The following is a 20,281-nucleotide window of genomic DNA, read 5'->3' on the forward strand; positions in this document are numbered from 1 at the left end:
TTTTTCTTGCTGGTGTGAAAAATATTGGTGTTCACCCAAAGGCCCATTTCAGTTTGGAAGATTATACAGTTATTGAGCTAGATGCTGCATTCCCACAGAGAAACCATAAGAAGCTGCGTTAAAGGAATTTTTAAAATTTTTGATTATTCAATCTGTCCCATGGAAAAGAGACTTTTGCTAAATTACACAACACAGACAAGAGGCAAAAATTAAGACATGAAATATTTCATAATTTAGCTTTTGAGTGAAGAGACTGATTATATGTTGTACACCACCAATAAATTTGTTGGTAGAATTATTTTCCAAAGGCAAATAATCTCATCAGTTTCTGTAAGCATTTTCTCATTAATAATTCTCCCCTAACATCAAGAAAAGATCAAAAACAACAGCTGAAATGGACTTCACGTAACAAACGTATCACAGCTATTTACTGCCATTTATTGCTGTACTACTTGCACAGTGATTAATCCTTTATTTTCACAGACACGCAGTGAGCAGCTGTAATATCTTTGCAAATATAAATTATATGAAATTTAGAGCTTGAAAGGGAAAGAAAGGGAAATCTGTCAATAGTGTAAGCACAAGAAGATTTGCTGGTGGGATTGGAGAATTAAGATATGTCTCTGTTATAAATGTATCCTCTGTTTACAGGAACTCTCAACTATTAATAATATTTTTTTCTGTTGCCTGAAGGCCTCATGCATTTAGTCATCCTTCATGAACGTGCATCTCATCATATACTCTTTTTATCCTTGCCACCTTATAGACTGTAAAAGTCAAACCTGAAATATACAGGTAATATCATATAATTATCAATTTTAGACTCCAGGAAGCTGTGGTGATGTTATTGTAGCTTATTGTAGGAAATGATGAAGACAGGCTGGTTGTGGAAAACACAGAGTGCTTGCAGTTTTCAATTTAAAATGTAAATCTGATTATTTTTTTTTTTTTTTTACAAGTAGGTCTTTGTATCAGTTTCTACTTTTTTTTTTTTTTTTTTTTGTTTAGTTTAGTTTAATCATCGGAATATCTTAAAATACTGCTGGAATTAATATTGGTACTTAGGAAGCACTGTCACTGTACACTGTGGCTAAGTCTCACATATGTACATGTTAATGAGAATATAATCCTGTCTTATGTTCTCTTGCCTCATTTTCCTTCCCCTCCCACTTTTTTTTTTTAAGTGTTGTATTTTATATATACATATTCTTTTTCCACTTTGTTCTTGGTTCCCTTTTTTTTCCACTGATCCACCTGGTGGCAGAAGACTGATAAGCTTATTTGTGTTAGAATTTAAGTGTGGCTTTTGTGTCCTTTTCCTTTTGTTCCCTCTGCTTATATGCAGCATCAGCTAGGACCAGGATCGGATTATGCCAGCACAGAATGCAATCCTGTAGTAGGATATTTGCTCATTGATAGAGTTACACTGGGAAGGGGACATGAGCAAACCTATCTACTAGAACTGAATGGAGCAGAGATGGTATAAAAGATATTATGACATTGACTAAGAATGTATTTTGGAAAGCTAGACAACAGCAGTGTCTACAATATAGCCTAGACTTTTAGGAATGACAAATTAATTGCAATTAAACAAGGTTAAGGAGTTAACTAAAACTTTTCAAAGAAATCAAAAGCAAGAAGCTTTCAGCCAAAATGAAACATTTCAAAAGCCTAGAGAATGAAGATCTTTCTGATATACCACCTACTTTTAATACCGTGGTATTGGTTAGTTAAAATATTTGCTTCTGGTTCTCCAGGCAAAAAGAGGAAAGGCTAGCATGTAGTCCCAGCCTTTCATTTAATCAACTTCACTGATGTAGGAAACACCACCAATCCTTTGCATACAGATAAGCATACACAATGGCTATTGTAAAGCTACAGTGCAATGAAAAGCACAGGGTAAAAGCAGAGTCAGTGCTGTACGCAATGTCCTAGACTGCAGCAAGTGAGGATGAGCCCAAAAGCAGCAGCTGCTGCTGTAGAAACTAAGGAAAAAAAAGCTGTTTACCTTTGAAAGGCCACAGGTAGCTAAGGCTCTACGTTAAGATATCCTTGCCTCCACTGCCAACCCTTAAGTGAGGTTTGGAAAGGGATGGATCCTGACTTCACCCCTTCTGGTCACTCAGGTGCATTGCACTGAGCTCCCCTGGGTTAGCCCTACGTTCCCACCAGGTGCTCACTGTTTCATGCTGTGACTTAGCATTTCTGCTACAGCTGTATTGGAATTTCTGTCCCAGCTGCATAGGGATGAGCTTCTCTGCTGCAACCTAGCTGGAGTGGCTGTACAGGTGCTGTTGGAATCCTGTGTGATGGACTGGAGGAGAGCCAGGCAGAGCTGCAGGCACTGCTGGTTGCTGGAGCCCCTGGAGCATGCCTCATGAAGCAAGGATGTGATCTTTAGGGAGCACTCCCTGGCTGCTTGGGCACCTCTGAGCTCTGTTCCTTTCTGGGAAAGCTGTCTTTCTTAAAAATTTCCTCATTTGGCTTTTTTTTTTTTTTTTTTTTTTTTTTTTTTTCCTTTTACAATGAAAGCAACCTTCCAGCCCTGTAAATGAAGTAACCATTTGTTGCGACACCAGACTGGTACTGGTAGCCTGAACGTGTTTCCGTTTAGATGCCTTTCTAGCGGTGCAGAACTCAGGGCAATTTACTAGAAAAGAGCAGAAGGGGTGACGTTAACGAGAGAAGAAAAGTGAAGCTGCGCGGTGCAACGCCTCGCGCGGTATTACCGACCCGCCACGTCCTCGTACGGCCGCCGTGAGGAGGCGCGGAGCCGCGCGCTGCCGGGTGGGACTCGGCCCTCGGCGGCACGAGGACGAGCCTGCGCGTGCGTGGCGGCCGCACGGCTCGGAGCCCGTCGCAGCCGCTCGTCGTCTGCCGGCGGCGCCTCCTTTGTGGCGGGCGGGCGGGCCGGGCCCGGCCCCACCCCCGAGCCGTGTCGGGCGCAGACGAAGCGGAGGCGCCATTTTGCGCTGCTGCGGGAGACGGGTTGGGAGCTTTGGCGGGAGGGGGGCGGACGGTGGCGGTAGGGATAGCGTTAACCGCGGTAACTGTAGCGGTAGCGGCGGCGGGTGCGGTCGCTGCTTGGGACTAGCGTCCCCGTTCGCCCGGCCCCGCGGTCAGGACTTTGCCGACATGAGCGACGTGGAGGAGAACAACTTCGAGGGGAGGGTGAGTGGCCGTCCCTGCCGGGGCCGTGCTGAGGGCCGGCCGGGCCCGGGCGGGGGGCGGGGGCGCCCGGTGCGGCTCGGGCGGAGGTGGCGGCGCGGCCGTGTCTAAAATGGCTCCTTGGGGAGCCCAGCTCCTGGTGGGGCCCGGGCGCTCGCGTCCCTCCTCTCCCCGCCGTCCTCATTTATTTCTTTTATTTCTCTTGTGGCTCGGCCCGGCGCGGACTGGGCCCCGCCGCCTCGGCCCTCGCCCGCTTCCTTCTCCCTTCACGGCTCCGTCCCGACCCCCTGCCCGGGCTGCGGGCGCTGTCGCCCCCCTCCTCCCTCCCCTCCTTTCTCCCTCCCCCTCGGCCTGGGCTCGCCGAGCCCCGCGCTCTCTCCCCACTTCTCCATTATTTCCGTCCCTGCCAGCCGTCCCGAGCCGTCCGCTCCCGCTCACTCCGTGTGCGGCCCTCGCCGTGCCCGCCCGGTCCCTTTGTGAGCGGCGCCGCTCGCGGCAGCGCCCTCGGGCCGCGCCGGGATCCCCAGAGGCACGGCCCTCCTCGGGAGCCGCGCGGCGCCCGGCCGTGTAGCCGAGGGCTTTATCTCAGCGCCGCTGCGGTTTTGTAACGCTGTTAGGCCCGTGTCTTCTCTTCCCCTCCCTCCCATTGCTGCGGTTTCTCTGTACGCCTGTAATAACCGGGCCTTTCCATTTTCTGTTTCGGTTGATTTTTTTTTTATTTTTTTTTTAATTGCTTAGTGATGATGAGGATAAGCAGCAGTTACGTGTGTTATCCTTGCTCCATCACTGCTGACTTTTTTTAATTTTGAAGATTTTTTTGTTTGCTCCCTAAGAATTGCTTTAGAAGAACACCTGAGCATCCTTTTGGTGACTTTTTCTGATGAACCAGTGGTAGCAGCTTTTCGCTTCTATCAGGTTGTTGCCTGGAGAAATGAACGTTTTAAAAGAGCTGAGTCTTATTCCAATAATGATCTTTATAGAAACGTGCTTATCCTTTTGCGTTGTTAGTTTAAAAAACAAAAACAACTGAAAAACCCAGTCCCCAGGCTCGGTTTGTTTACCTGTGCAGTGACTGCTGCTGGTTCCTCAGGTGAGGTAAACAAAATCTGTTCTTTTGTTAATTGTTACACAGAGGTGGCAGGTACCTGTGCTCTTTCCAGTTAAATAAGCTAATTTCTGGGGGAAGCCAGCCAGGTCTGAGAAAGCTGAGCAGCATGTGTTCTTTGTCGTTCATTTTTAAGGTTTGTTACTCCAGTCACATCATCTCTATCAAGATTTATATATTTTTTTTTATATTTTCTTCTTGATATTTTGGCAGCTCTTGCTTTTTGATTGAAATATTTATATTAGGTTCCTTAATGGGTCTCTTGTTAGTGCTAAAGAAACAAATAGAGCTGAGGATTTCTGCATACATTCTGCCAAACGTAGAAGTGAAACAGCATTTTGACAGTATGTGAAGTATGAGGAGTCCCACGTAGCAGTTTTTCTGTTGCCTCTCAGTTGGCTTATGCTTTATTTTTTTTGAGGTGGAAAGTCTACCTGTTGGAAAGAGCTGCTGACCTTATTGAGCTTTTCTTTGGAAAACTTGCATTCTTTTCAGTCCTCAGTACTGGAATTTATGAAGCACTCGCATGTGAGTGTCTCATTTTTCTAAATGTAGCTGAACACAATGGCAGATAATTGATTCCCCCACAGCGTTTTTTTGTTCTAATTAAGAATGTTCCTAAGTAGTTCTTTTACTTATTTCAGTAATGCATTTTTGATAACGCTATTAAAATACCTAGAAAACCTTGTAGCCTAATATATTTATTTATTTATTTATTTTATTGTAACTGAAAATAGTTACAGGCGTAAAATTAAATGTGTAAATTTGTGGGAGGAGGGGATTTGGTGTTTGACTTGACGTTCCTGATCAGCCCAGAACTCTTAAACACTAGGATGTCTTAGTGGTTTAGTGTGCTATGTGCAGGCACGTGACGTGAGGATTGTGTGGCCTAAGTCTTCAGCGGGAGAAGAAACAGAAGACATGGGGTGGGGTCTGGGGGTGGGAGAGGGTTTGTGAAGAGCCTGCTTTCCTCAAGCTTACCACGAAAGAGGTGTGAGTGCCTTTTGAGTTCCCCCCACCTCCTTCACTACTGGGTTTCAGTACCCACTGGAGTGGTGTTTGAGGAGGCCTGGTTCTTGCAGATAGCGGTAATCTGATGCTTAGATGAAGGTACTGATTGAATGAGTAGTAAGCAAAAGATTCTTTCAAACACATCCTGGTATAAGATTAGCTAGAAAGTCTTTCCTGTTTTGCCTCTTACTTGTGGATAAGTTTCGTATGTGGTTATTGATAGTTGACTTAATTTTCTACTTTTTAATTTGTAAATTTTAGAATCATTACCATCATTTAATATGTAGAGGAGATTTAGGATGATCTCGGAAGCAACTTAACAGCAAGGCTGTGTAGTTTGTGCTGTCTAGGAAACTGCCTTTCTGAAGCATTGGATAAAATCATTGTAGACATCAGTAGGGATTTTTAAATTATTATTACTCTCGAGCTCGCTCATTTCTTTAGTGACTGCTTTTTTTCAAAGCAGCTGTTAATCAGATATGCTTAGGCTAATCAACATCTGCTCTGGCTTTGTATCATTTTGCTTCAACTTCAGCAAGTTTAGTTGCTGGTTGAACAGAAGAACTCTCTTCCACTTCCTCCCCAGAAAGCACAGAAACATGGTGATTTAATAGAAATTGCTAGAGTAGTTGGAAACATAATAGACATTAGAGTTAAGTTGATGGGTTTCAAGGAGGAAGATGATTTTAAGTCATGTTTGTATGCAGTGACTTGAGTTTTGGAGCGGTTAAAGGATTTTATCAGTGTTCATTGAGAGCAGGTTAGGCAGATGAGGCTTTTTATCCTGTTGTTAGGTAGCAGGCAACTTTAAACAAGAATTTAGGTGTTATTTCCTTTCATCTTTGTCCTCATTTGTAATAACACACTCATCCAGTGCATATTCTGTGATGCAACTTCTTTGGAAGCTTTCTCTGAGCAGTGAAGGACTGGCAGTCTGAACAGAGCTGGGCAGAAGCTCCACTTGCAGCATTACAACGAAGGCAGAACTCCAGATTGATTGCCCTTGATTCTCACGAGATGCCTCTTCCTGCTTGCTGTAAAATCACAGTGAACTCCTAAAAAAGCACTTGAAGTGTATATTACTGCTAAAGGAAGTATATGTGTTGTTCCTGTGTATGCGAGTGGCTTTTAGACATGCTAATCACAAGCTTCATGAAGAAAATATTAAAGTTAACATATGTGCTGATGTTAATTATCTAAACCTGATCACGCCTGCAGCACTTTGATTCAGACTAGTGTAGTGGCAGTCTGCTACTTCAGCAGCAAGGAGGCACACTGCTTACTATGGTTGTTGAGGTACAGATGTGGCTGTGCTCGTGCTGTGTAGTTCTGCATCAGTTTGGAGAAAGCTGTGATGGTGTTTCTAATGGCAGGCATGGAAAGGAGACTTCTTTGGCAAGTTGATCGCCTTTTTGTTCAGTTGAGCTTAAAGTTGAGGTCGGTACCTGGGCAAAAGACTGCCTACTGAACCCTTCCCTGAGCAGGTGTACATTCAGCCCTCAGTGAGAAGATGCAGAATTATAAACTGATAATCTGCAAGAAATTAATTGCTGAAGATTTTTTTCTTAATTGGAGTAGTGTCATAAATGAATGCATAATGCTTGTTGATGCTGCTAACTTTTTAAAGGTGTCTGCAAGGCAGCACAGGTTAATTTTGCTTTATAGAAAAGTTTATTGCCTACACATATGCATTAAAACATTTATGGAAGAATAGCTAATAAAGGGATTAGTTTGAGTATAGAGTGACAGGTCATAGCATTAAACAAATATTTTTTAACTTCTCTTGTGAGCTTCAAGTCAGTAGGCTCCTGTCAAAGCAATAGCTAAAAAGTATGATTGTCTTATCTCAGAGCTTTGCTACTGAATTGATGGATTCATCCAGTGCATGTAGGATGATATTAAATTTGCTGCTTTTCTGACCACTTATACTTTTCTGTTTCCTGATAAAGTTGGACTTCATTTATTTTTTGGCGTTTGGGCAGGAGTTTTTTAGCAAGATTTTTATGAAGTCTGAGCTTTTGTTTTGCTCGTTCAGTGGTGTTGCTGGGCTACTGGTGCTGTGCGCTTCCATCCCTGGTGTGCTGTGGGTACTTCCTAAGGTTGTATGAAGTGCAGCTGAAATTAGTGTGATTTCATGATTGTTTTTTTTCTTCCTATTTTACTTCCCATATTTTGTTAGCAGAAAGCCTAGCATAAGCTTCATCAGCTCTTTTTATTTAGTGTCACTGTAAATTTTGATAGCCTCGTGATAATCCTGTTCTGTCATACCCTGAAATGGTAGCACCTGGGGTGAGGTAAGACATGACACAGTGAGGGTGAGAAGTGGCTTGAGAGCTATTTTTGTCGTCTCGCTGTCTTTATCATACCCTCTGATGGCAGCTGGAAACCTAAAAGTATTTTGTGAAGACTTCGGCAGTTCCGCTCACTGTAGAACTGTTTTGAATAACTTTTTTTTTTTCTTCAAGGAATACCTATATTTGAAAGCAGCATTTCTGCTGAAGGATGTGAGGAAGACAAATGAGAGACAGATGTACCTGGGATCTGTTGATACAGTTGTACCAGTGTGGATGAAATGCTCTGACATCTTGCTCAGCTGGCTGGTGGGGAGCTGTCGATGAATTATTCAGTGCCTAGATATATGCAATTGTTAGGTAATGATAGGAAAGGACTTTTCCTGTCCGTACCGCTTGGTTTCACATTGGTCTTTCTGGAATAAAGAGGGTGTGAAGAATGGAAAATACTCATTGGCTTTGGAGTTGTCATCCACAGAATCAATTGCTGAAGCTGCAGTCCTTAGATTGCATTCACCTACAGCAATTTATTTGGCTCCTGGTTCCAGTTCTTTATGAATCATTAATCCCACTTCCCCCATATGCTGAGGGTATTGCAATGGGACGTTCTGAGGAGCACACTTTTTTTTTCCATTTTGCCATGGGAAAAAGTGTTACTTGCATGTGTTTTCCCTCTGAAAGGGAAACTTGATCTGAAGAATATTAGACAGTCAGTCTCCCACAGGCTGTAGTGACAGCAAATCTAGATACTTGGAAATGGTGACAGTGAGTATCTGCCTTGCGAGTTTGTGAGGGTGAGAGCAGTGACTGGTAGCTGCTCAACAAAGCAGAAGATGCCTGCTGTTACTCATGAGATGGTGGTGGGGTGAGAAGCTGAGTTGAAAAAAGTGCAGTCTAATCTATGGCCTTCAGGTGGCTGAGGATCTTCAGAGCAGAAAGAGAAGTAAGTGTTGAGGATGCAGAAAGTGTAGCTTGTTCTCTTGTCAGTAGTCAAATTCATTTCTGGGTAAATATGGACAAAGATCGGAGTATGTAAATTGCTTGAAGAGTAGTAAGGGATAGGAATGCTTTGGATAATAGAGGTGTCTATTTGCTCTTGTTAAAGATGAGATAATAAGAAAAAAGTTAAACATAGCATTCTTTTTGATACTGCAGTGGACATAAATTGTTAATGCAGGACTGTTGGATCTGTCTGACACAGACTAAGAGTTACCTTGATTATTTCCTTATGGGGAAACAGAGGAGGAATGTTCCTTAAAATCTCACTTTGTGACACTTTGAAGCTCTGAATCTTTTAATCCCTACCTGTAGTCTTGCTAATATAAATCTTATTAGGTGCTTTTTCAGTGACTTCCTTAAGTCCTTAAACTCTTGCAGCTTATTATGATTCTCTTAGTCCCTCCTGGTGAAGAGCACTGTAGGAGATATAACTAGGTGATCAGTTTGCATCGGAAGATGAGATGTAATTGCCTGCCAATGCCACACACACTATGCAACTGCTAACAGGTAATCTCTCTTTAGCTGCAGTTACACCTACAGTAAAGTTGAGGAAGTTTGAAATGTATACAGACTTACGCTGTCACCTCTGTTGCTCCACTTCGAAGGTTATATGCTTGCAAATGCAGCCTCTGAAGGGCTTAAGCAACGAGCTCTGAATGAACGTGGCCTACATGGAATAACGTAATATTTGCTCTCGGCAGCTGCGTATGGACTCACTGTCATAACCGATGCTATTAGAAAAAGCTGTGGGTGGTGTCAGAAGATGCTGCAGGTGAATAGATAAGGATGCTAAGCTAACTTTTTCATGTATGGGAATTACCAGGTCCTCAATATTTTTGGTACCTCCCAACAGAACTGTGACTCTTTTTTCTTTTTTCTTTTTTCTTTTTTCTTTTTCTTTTTTTTTTTTTTTTGCTGCTGCTGTTCTTTTTGTTGTTTGTATCATTATTATTGTTCAAGAAGTGGTCTTCCAAATGTAATAAGAGTGGGCAATATAATTTCCTCACTTCTTTGCTTTTTTTTATTGGAAGTTCTTATTTAAATCTTGACAGTGATGCAATAAATGCTTTTCTGTATTGCTGATTACTCTTACTGGGGGGGGGAGGGGGATGGGTGGAAGTAACTGCCAGAGAAAATGAGAGCTGCTGCTTGGGATTAAGTGTAAAGGGAAGAATTGAGGAGAGGTACTTAAAAAATCACATTAGTGCCCTTAAAAGGATAATGTGTGTATAGATGCTTTTTTTTTTTTTTTGTGAACAGTCAATTTTAGATGTAAAAATATAAGCATCAAAATTCAGTGATATCAAAGTGTGCATCCTTCCTCCTATTTCTGTGACAGCCTTGTAGCTAGATCAGCAGTTGGCTGGTTTCATAAGGGAAACCTCTAATGCTGTGGTTCTCATGTCACAGCCAGGCTTTCAATGTAGCCCTTGCTGATAAGTTTAACACGCCTGTCATCCCAGTAAGTGACGTTCTCCATATATCCCTTGTCCTTTTCATTGAGGTGAAGGGCAACAGGTAGCGTAGCTGTAATGCTTGTTAGTAAGGGATCTTTCAAGTTCCATTTTGTGCATTTTTATTGTCTAGAAATGCGAGGAAGGAGCCCTTTGAAGAAGGGGTTGGGTTCAGAGTGCTGTGAAAGGAAATACAAATCTGAATTTACATAGAGTGATAAATTGAGAAATACGTTCTGGGGACAAGCAGGAGGGGAAATGATGAAAATAAGAGTGAAATGTCACTTGTGGGAGGGGAACTTGCTATGCTTTTTTCTGTTAAGAGTTCTGCACAATTTTTTGTGATAATGTAGATATTATAGTTACATACAGATTAAATGTGTAGTATTTCCATAGTTTGTTCTTGTTGCTGGGTTCCCTAGAAATGCTGCATACTAAAGGAATGTGAGGAAATCCTAACCTGCTCTTTGTTTACTTGTTTTCTTAGTTTTTCTCGTGTGCACTATCATACAAGAAAACAAGAAAGTTGTGTATTTCATTGGATTGCTTTGAACTGCTGTATTATGTCTTTTTGTTTTTGTGGATTAAGTTGTATGCAAGAAAAACAGGATAACAATGAGGAAGAGAAAGTAGGAAGAAAATTTTGTCTTGCGTATATCTATGTGCATGTACTGTGCGAGTAAGTATGTGCATAGATAGATTTTGACTGGAAATTGTTGGCCATTCTATTGAACTGAGAGTGTCTTAGTAATAATGTGTAGGAGTAGAATTTGGGATATTGAATGCTGAGAAAACACAGTTGCTTTTTTAGGGGGGAAATTCAGTTGCCGGTATCAATATTTTAATATATTTGTGCTAAGTAGTCGTTTAGTTCATTTGTGTATCTTACAAAGAATAACAAGTTTGAAAGGGGAGGAGGGTAGCTTTGAAAATACAGTAAAACACTGAGAACCCAGTAAGCTTATTGTTAGACCGTAGACACTTATACAGTTTTAAAGCTTTTTTAAAAAAAGTTGTTTTATGAAGTAGTTTCTTGCACTTTACCTGCTGGCTTTTCAATTTGGTAGATAACATCTGAACTCCAGCAGAGTTTTATAATCCCCACGTGCTTAAATATACTAAATGTTCTTTTTCCATTAAGGTTAATGTTCGTGAAGAAATTGAAGAGTTTTTTCCAAGAATGTGGAAGATAAATCAAGATAAAAGAAGGCTAATGAAAAGTATTAAAGATCAGAAAATTAAAATTGAATGGGGGAAAAAATTGAACAGAAGATTGGTCAGATAGAAGCACTTGAATGTTTTTTTAAGGCTATAATGAATTGTTTGAATTGGGGAAGAATACACGAAGTATGAAAAATGAAAAACTCAATGAAGAATGAAGAAAAGTAGAAAGCAAGAGTGAAGTAGAATTAAAAGAATCTGGAAGAATGAATGGGTCCTAGGTTAAGTAAATGTATGGTTTATGTTCCAGTGTCTGTATGATCAAGTTGTAGATGAATTTGCATGATTACTTAGTTAATAGAGAACTGGTGATCTGGTTCGAGCAGGGATCTATTTGAGGAAAGCATACAATATTAACAGTGGGCTAGCAAAATGAAATTTGTTCTGGAGGGTATTCCCTAACCATTTGTTTTTCAGGAGCAATCAATATAATAGAATTACTGTACTTTAAATGTTAGGAGTTAGGCATTTATACAACCAATACCATTTGTAATACTGTTCTTTTTGTTAGGAGTCTCGCTCCCAGTCAAAATCTCCAGCTGGGAGTCCTGCTCGTGTAAAATCGGAGAGCAGGTCAGGATCTCGCAGTCCATCGAGAGCTTCCAAACATTCTGAATCACACTCTAGGTCAAGATCAAAATCGAGGTATGTCTGGGAAGTAGTTCAGTTTGATTCAGAGTTATTGCTTTTGTTCATTCATTTGTTACATTACTGAGATTTTTTTTCTCCTGTAAAAGTTATATTTTAGAGGGTGTTAAGAGGGCCGTGTTAATTTGCATTTTGGTGGCAAAGGCTGGGGGAAGATTCCATAAGTAATAAAGCATGTGTATGTAAAGAGGAAGTAATGTAAATTGGACTAGCTGTGTAGAAGTCACCCCTAAAATAAAGAGATTTAACTATTCCTGAGAAGGGAGAAGAGGTTACAGTTCACTTATTTAAAATCTAATGGTCTCTTTCCTCAAAAATCTTCATGGGGAGGGTCTTGTGTGTGGACCCTTCGTGCAGGTACGAAGGAAGACTCAACTGAAAACCACAGCAAAAGTAGCCTGTGTTAGATAAGGGTTAGCTCTGTATTGGAGCTATTGGAAATGTTGAAGGATAGTTGCTTGGGGGCAGTTCTTGGCATTTCTTCACTGAAACGCTGAGTCTTTATAAAAACAAAATCTGAAAACTACAGCTAAAGTTGAGGATGGGTAGCTTCTTGATTTTCCTGGGTTTTAAGATTTAAATTCATTTTTAAATCTCTTCATCTCCCTGTCAGTGTGTACCTGTGCAGGCAAAGTTCTATAGCTCTCCTTTTTAAGGAAGCAGTAAAACAGGGAGATCCCTCTGAGTACAGGGAGGACTGCGTGCCTCTTTTCTTTAAATGTATCTTAAAATATTTTTCAGCTCAAACAACTATTTTAATTGTAGCGAGCCTCAGAAAAATGAATTTGAGGTTTTTCTCTGGGAAGAGCAAAGCTCACAATTCTATATGCTTGTGTGCATATGATGTAACCAAAACCTTTATCTTTGTTGAAGATCCAGGTCCAGAAGACACTCGCACAGACGTTACACTCGCTCCAGATCCCATTCCCATTCTCATTCCCATAGGAGACGTTCTCGAAGCAGATCGTACACGCCAGAGTATCGTCGTCGAAGGAGCCGTAGTCACTCTCCAATGTCCAACAGAAGAAGGCACACAGGCAGCAGGGTATGTCATGTTCAAGGCTGACTATTAACAAAACGGTTGCTGCTTTAACACCGGTGTGATCAAGTTAACTGCAGGCTGAGTGTGATTTACTGTCGTGTCAGTGGAAGATAGGGGAATTGGGTTTTGAGTGAAAGAAGAGGTTGGAAACAGCAAAGTCTTTCCACCGGCCTTGCTGCTTGTGCAAGTAACAGGGCAGATGCTAAGAACCATACCACTGCATTCTGTGTAGGCAGATTGTTAATGTCTACTTCCCTCTGCTCTACCTTTGGAGTTTGTTTTTTTTTATTTTGTTCCCAGCAAATCCGTCCTTCACAAAATAGGGTCTTTTCTGGATACAGTGAAACAAAACAGATACCTACAAGATGGACCAGCGAAACAAAGGAACAAACTTCTAAAGTGTTCTTGTTCATAACATAGTTTACAATGTTGAAGGTTGCTTGTGATTTTATACCTCTAAATAAATGAATTGGGTTTAACTTGAATATACCTGTGCACTGTTAGCTAATGTGTAAATCTTAATAAGCTAGAGAAGAAGTTATGAAAAGGACCAGTAGGCCTCTGAGAATTCAAATGGAAAAGAAATAGTCTTTCTGTGGATAGAATAGAAAGCATAGGTAAACCAGCTAAGATGCAGGATACTTCTTGTATGTCATTCTGAGAGATCTCCCCCAAAGTCATTCCTTCTTCAGCACCTTAGGTTTTTGCATTGCTTCAAGCTGATCAAAATAAACATTGCTGCACACTTCTTCCTTGGTGAGGGCTGTGATACTTTCAGCTTTGATGTAGTTTAGTTTTTCTGAATGTATTTATGAATTAGTTCTGCTTATGGTGAAGCTCACTAGGACCAGATAATACCGATGTGAGAGAGAAATGTGGAGACAGCAAGACTACACCAGTGCTAGTTAATGTGCAGTGTCTTAAGCTGCTGTGAAGCAGCATTTGTAGTTAAGCTGTTTGTGAATTGTTGCTGGTGTTTAATCACGATGTAGTAAATATGAGTCTAATGTCTTGAAAAATTGGAAGGAATAACTGAACTTCAAAAGGCAGAGCAGATTTCCTGGTGAAAGACGAATCTACTTTATTACTTTTAGAAATACTAGGATGTTTTGCTCTGAATAAATTCTGGGAGTTTTTTTTTCTTGGAAATGACTCAGTGACTGTGAAACATGAAACTCCTTTTCAAAATGAATTCCACATTAATTCTGAACAATAGTTCTAGTAATGTCAAAACAAAATAAACCAGATTTGAATTCTCTAAATGCGAGGTCCTACAGACACCAGAGAAATTGGTGACAGTTTTGCCACTTCTGCTGACCTGGGTCTGTGGAGGCAGTACAAAAACTTGATATTAAAGCTGTCTTTTTGTCCTCCACCACTGAAATCCATCTAGTGATGGATGATGTAACTATCTCTTGTTGCTTAGGTTGCACAGACTGATTCTCTTGTCTCAGAAAAGGTAATTAGGTTTAATTTTGAGTGGGGATGCATAAGAGAGCAATACTGAGGAGCACCGTGTGCAGGGACTTGTCTACACAATGATTTAAAAGACTGTGAGGTCTCACTGCACTTGTGTGTCAGTGGATGCTAATGCCACTGAATTATTAAATAGCCTTAAATGAAGAAGAATAAAAAAGAAATGTAAACCTCTCTAATTGAAACTTCAAAGTGGCAGACTGCCAGTTTTTGTTGTGCCATTTAATGTGATGAGGAGTTGTATGAAGTTCATGTTCTAAAAGCTGGAAATTTGGCAAATGGAAAAAGCAAATAGGCAAGAATTTTTGTCCACTATTTTTTACAATGGGCTCCTGAACACAAACTCTGAAAGTGGAAAAATCCACACCAATTTGAAATGTAGCATTGCAAAAATAAGGAAAGGTAGGATGGGAGTGTAGGTAAATCACATTCTTCATCCCTCTTCTGTGTCTTGGTAGAAGATGAGGAGAGTTTGTCAGCTGTGGGTTTTTTGGGGGGGAAGCGTGTTCCTGTTTAAGAAAAGTGAGAGTTGTACTGTCGCAGTGCTCAGGAGATGCTTAGCTGCTGCCTCATCCAGACCTCTTCCTTGATGAGAAGCCTTTGGCTGAACCTATGCTCCGCTCTTAATAGTGAGTGGCTTGGAATACGGTTTGTTTACTGAACTTTGTGTGTGATAATTTTTTCTCTGTTCAGTCTTTTCTCTTTATGGTGAGGGAGAATCCTTTTAAAAGAGAGTTGAGTTAAATCTGGATTCTTGCAACAAGAGCTAAGCTAGGTTGCAGATCTCCTGATAGAAGAAACTGATGGGCTAGTTGAACATGCTTAGATGAAAGCAGGTGAGCAGAGCTTGTAATGTTCTTCAAAATGCTTGTGAAAATAACTGTGTATGATGCCCCTATTTTCTACATGGAAAAATACTATCCAGATGCTTTTTACCTCCTGCATATAAAGTTGTGCTTATCTCAGTCACAGCTAGTGAACTAATGCTATGGTTCTCCAGAAAAGGAGTTTAAGCCTTAAGCAGAGCCTTGTAGAGTAAACTTGGAGCATACAGGTCATAGGCGTGTTTGTCTTTATGTTTTGCATGCTGACTCCCAGAGCTCTTTATTTCAAAATCTGCATGTTGCAGTTTAAAACCCAGGTACTTATGTGCGTGCTCCAAAATTTTGGTTTAGTTATTTTTTTAAGTTTAGATTTCAGGTAAAGACCATGGAATACCTTGGCTCAGCCTTTAGTCTCAACTTGCTTCCTGTCTGTGCTTTAAAGCAGAAATTTCCTTTGTTATGGAAGTTTTGAAATTGAAGGCTTTACTTCAAAATTGTCGTCTAAAACTGTCATCTTGGTATCCAGAACTACAGAGTAGAGTTCATAAAAGAGCATGTGAGAAGAGCAAGGCCTCTTCATTCTTCAAGTCACAATGAAGAGGAAGCTCCGAGGCATATTACTGTGCACCAGTGGCTCTGAAAATCTGAAACTGAAACAGAAATTTCAGCTGTTAACTTCCCATTAGTATTTCAGCAGGAAAAAATGAAATCCCTGTGCCTGTTGCTGTTATTTTGGAGTATTCTAGCATAGCAGGTGTCAGGAACTTAACTGGGAAGGAAAAAAGCTAACAAAAAACACTCCACTTATGTTGATAAAGGTAGCCCCTTAGGGGGTGGCTTAACTCTTGAGGCAAGTAGGGAAACTTTGAACCTAATAAAAAAATGAATTGCATTACCTTGAGCAATTGTACAATTCCATGTTTGACTTACTTTAGTTGAAGTATACAAATAGTTCAATTTCTTGCATCATGTTAAAGGAGTCTAGAGTCTTGTTCTAAACGAGTGCACATGCTTCTGAATTAGTTTGGTAGAACTAGTATTTGTTTCTGTGTAGTTAAGTTGGTGATTTTGATCCAGTTTTATGGGGCAGAGAGAAAATTTTCAATTTAAATACTAACCTTCACTATATCTGAAGGGGAAGTGTTGAGGTGGGAAGGAAGTACCCAGTTCTGGTAAAAGGTGAGTTAAAGTTCAGCTGTTCGTGCTGACAAGCTCAAGTGTATTTATTGTATGAAAATAGAGGCAGCGTCCAACATTTGGCAATTTGGCATCATTGGTGACCGTGTGGGAATGTTAAAGATGGGAGGGACTTTGGGATGACTGGCCCGTTTTTAGCACCCTTAAATATCCTGACTGCATCTTGTTGATGATTCAAGTGAAAAATATTAGTAAAACAGTTTCCTGTTTGCTGCCTCTTTTTTGTAGTTGTAATACCTCGTGTGGTACTGATGGCACACTTCAGAAACTTGAGAAATTTACCCTTGTTTTTTCTAAAATAAATGTCAGGAAATTAGTTACATTTTGAAAGTATCTTAAGATTGGAATGTTAACTCTTGAAGTATTAAAATGTGTAATGAGCTATACTTAACTTTCTTCATAAAACGTTGAGAAATGTATGCGTGTAAATGCATGACTTGTTTTTTATTAACTTAACTGGTGTTAACCTCTTATCTTACCAGGCTAATCCAGATCCAAATACATGTCTTGGAGTGTTTGGACTCAGTTTATACACCACTGAGAGAGATTTGCGTGAAGTCTTCTCTCGTTATGGACCTTTGACTGGTGTCAATGTTGTTTATGACCAACGGACTGGACGATCGAGAGGATTTGCTTTTGTTTATTTTGAGAGAATTGATGATTCTAAAGAGGTAAATTCAACATTTACTACTGAATCAGCATACTGTTTGTGTATTGTCTTCACAAGTATCTTTGTAAAAAGTTGCGTGTGTTCACTACAAAAGTTCTCTGAGATTCATTTCAGATGCTTTCTTCAAACTGTGTGGCACTTCTAAACAGATTAACAACACCAGTTTGATGTTCAGATGCTCAAGTGAAGTTTGAGGCTGACTGTTGTTTGTATTGAATCACTAACAAAAGTGGCAATTTGATTTCTTAATCTGTTACTTCAAGATGAAAATCTTCAGACAGGCACAGAAGAGTCATAGGATTTTTCAAATTTTTTGAAAACTAACTCTTGAAAACAACTTTCTGTATCAAAATTCTGAATACTTCACCATTCTCTTTTGAAGTGTGTTGTGCATTTGAGAGTGTTTTTGTCTTGAGTTAGTGGCTAGTTAGAAAATAGCTGTGTGTGTCTGGACTAAGTGTCCATTAGTGTAATTGATGTGTAAGGAAGCAATCAAAGAATCTGAACTGCAGTCTGTATTATGGTTCACTACATTCGTTTGTTTTTTTTTACCTGTGTAAGGGTGCAGCAAGCCTTACTAATTTACTAAGATTTCATGAGTTTGCTGTTAAATAGATGTATTCTGTTTGTTCTGACAAAATAAAGAAGTGCCTGTCTTTCAGTTACCCAAGGTATTTTATCATACACTCCTTTTTAGTAACAGTGCACTTGAATGTCATACCTTCCTCATGGGGATATCTTTTCTTTCTTATGGACGGACTTAACACGTTTGTGCATTAAACAGTCATGGGCAGATGTTTCAGATAAGCTGTTTGATTCTGTTTTCACCAGGTAAAAGTATTCGTATTCATGATGTTTGGGTATGACTTCTCTCACTTAGCGCTGCAGGGTGGGAGGATGACAGCTGTGGACCTACTGTCAGTAACTTAAAAATGAAAACTGCTGATGGGAATTATGGTACTGAAAGTCATGAATAACTTAGTTCGGCTAGATGCATTTTTGAACTTTAACTCATTTCTGGTATGATTCTACAAGCAATTGTGATAGAGCAAGCAGCTGTAGAAGGTGATGAAACAAGACTTACAGAGAGCCAGTTTATGACAAGGATAGAAGTTCTATGTGTATGATTGTTGTAGGTTATAGGAGAGGAGCAAGTAAAAAAAGCTGGAAGCTTCCTTCAGCTTCCCTTTGTTTCCCCAGTATCACCTTGAAAGGTTAAGAGAGGAGTTAATGGGCTGGATTGTTGTCTGTTCATATTTAGTGGTCTCTTTGGTTCTACTTCTTAGTCTTGTGTTTCTTTGCAGACTGGTAGGATTCTGAAACTATGACTGTTCTGTAGTGCAGTCAGTATCCAAAACACTTGCATGTTGTTTTGTGGCATTCATGTGCTGGTTTTGTCTGTTTTAAAACTTCATGTCTTTAGAAGTACTTTTTTTCTAGTTGTCATTGGCAATGGTCATGCATGACATCATACATTTTTTAAAATGTTCCGTGTAAATACCATGAAGTAATTTGTTTAGTATGAAGCTGCTTTGGCAGAAGGTACAAAATTGGAATGCAGAGCAAAAAAATGGGATATTACATGCAGAAGCAAAAATGTTGTAATAAAGATGAGCACTGTAAGAAGGAACTAAACTAGATGGCAATATAAACAAATGTTTCCCATCTCCGCTTTGTTCCAAGTGGTGGGACTTTTTTCATCCCTCCTCCTCCCCACATCAGCTCACTGGGGAGAAAAGATGGCTTCATTTGACTTAATTTCACAGACCATGAAGGCAGATTTGAAGTAGGAAAACAGGATATAGCTATAGGCGTGAAACTGACAGGCCCTGGAGGAGGACTAAGAGGAGTGATATAAATCCTTGGGGAAGATGGGTCAGATTTGAAAAGCTGGGTATGCTAAAAGTAATGTTACTTGAGCTGCTTCTGTTTCATGCAAATATGTTTCCTCCTTAAAGAAACAATAAAATAAACCAAGCCTCTGAGTTAAGGCAGTGTAAAACTCCAGGTAAGAAGTGAAGTGGAACTCCTGTCTTTTTAAAGCAGTCATAGATGGATTAAATAGGTGTAGAAAAACCCTGGCAAGAGGGGGTAATCACTGAGATTTCACCTCATCTTCTACCCTTCCCAGAGGGGTGCTCGAGAAAGCCTTTTAGTTGGTGTGCTTTGAAACAGTGTTGATTTCAGATAGGACACCCAAAGAGTTGTCAGTAGTTGTCTTTAAACTTTGCAGTTTGGTCAGCTGTGGTATTGCATGGGTTCTCTTGCAGGTGAAATCCTGCTGGGATCTTTGCTGACACTAGTAAACTTCCTTCAAAATCACCTCAGATATTGAGCTGGTGGAAGCGTAACTGTGTCATGCTTTTTTATGAAATTACATTTTGGTTTCTTGAAAGCAAGAGAAGTAGTATTTGGTGTTGTTTTTGCCCTGTGTGTTGCAAGGTCTTGTCTGAACTTATCATCCTTCTGCTAAGACTTCAGAGCCACACATGAGGAGTACAGCATTGCTGTGTGAAGAGCCAGACTTGTTATCTTCTGTGGAAGACCTCTTTCTGAAGACTGACATACTTTGTTTTGCAACACTAGCACTGAACAGTTCTGCATTGTTTTAGCTGAGTTATTCACGTGTCCACCATGTTAGTAGTTTAGGATTTTTGTTTCATCCTCTTACAGAAGAAATATACACTGTGTTGCAAGCTGTGTAGTAGAATGGGAAAAAAAAACAACCACCTTTTGAGGCAGATGGATTGTGTTGGGGTCAGTAATAACAGGATCACAAGTAAAAGGCTTGGAGTTGTACGGAGGTGGTTCTACATTTACTAGGGATTTCATTCCGGCTTTTCAGTCACTTGTCACACAATCAACCAGTAGTTGTTAAAACTGAGACTACTGTGAATGCTGTGTCTGTACAAGGAACTCATCTGTGAAGCATTAACTACAACAGCTGTTGGCAGTACGGAATATTCAGTTTCTCATGCTACTTACATGCTATTTACAGTTTTGACCATATTTCAGAACGCTTTTCTGAAGTAGTGTATATTGACAATTAAGACGACCCTGACACAGACAACTGAACCTCTGACAAAATTTGTTGCCTAAGACTGTAATATTTCCAAGTTTTTGTGTGTTTCTTTGTTCATTTGTGCAAGACATTCTGTGGTGCAGGCAGAGTTGT

At 40.4% G+C, this 20,281-nt stretch overlaps 1 protein-coding gene across 1 annotated transcript in view; it reads left to right on the forward strand.

The window, feature by feature from the left end:
* Nucleotides 1-3,135: 3,135 nt before the first annotated feature.
* The window catches only part of TRA2A (transformer 2 alpha homolog), a gene marked incomplete at both ends in the record, with an annotated part of 38,044 nt that continues 20,898 nt past the window's right edge, over nt 3,136-20,281 (forward strand). The window contains 4 exons of the mRNA XM_079538121.1: nt 3,136-3,171; nt 11,761-11,894; nt 12,771-12,942; nt 16,919-17,107. Coding sequence (XP_079394247.1) covers nt 3,136-3,171; nt 11,761-11,894; nt 12,771-12,942; nt 16,919-17,107 — 531 coding nt within the window. The remainder of the gene's footprint in view (nt 3,172-11,760; nt 11,895-12,770; nt 12,943-16,918; nt 17,108-20,281) is intronic.

This window comes from Tetrao urogallus, assembly GCF_951394365.1.
Source record: "Tetrao urogallus genome assembly, chromosome: 7".
Classification (NCBI taxonomy): domain Eukaryota; kingdom Metazoa; phylum Chordata; class Aves; order Galliformes; family Phasianidae; genus Tetrao; species Tetrao urogallus.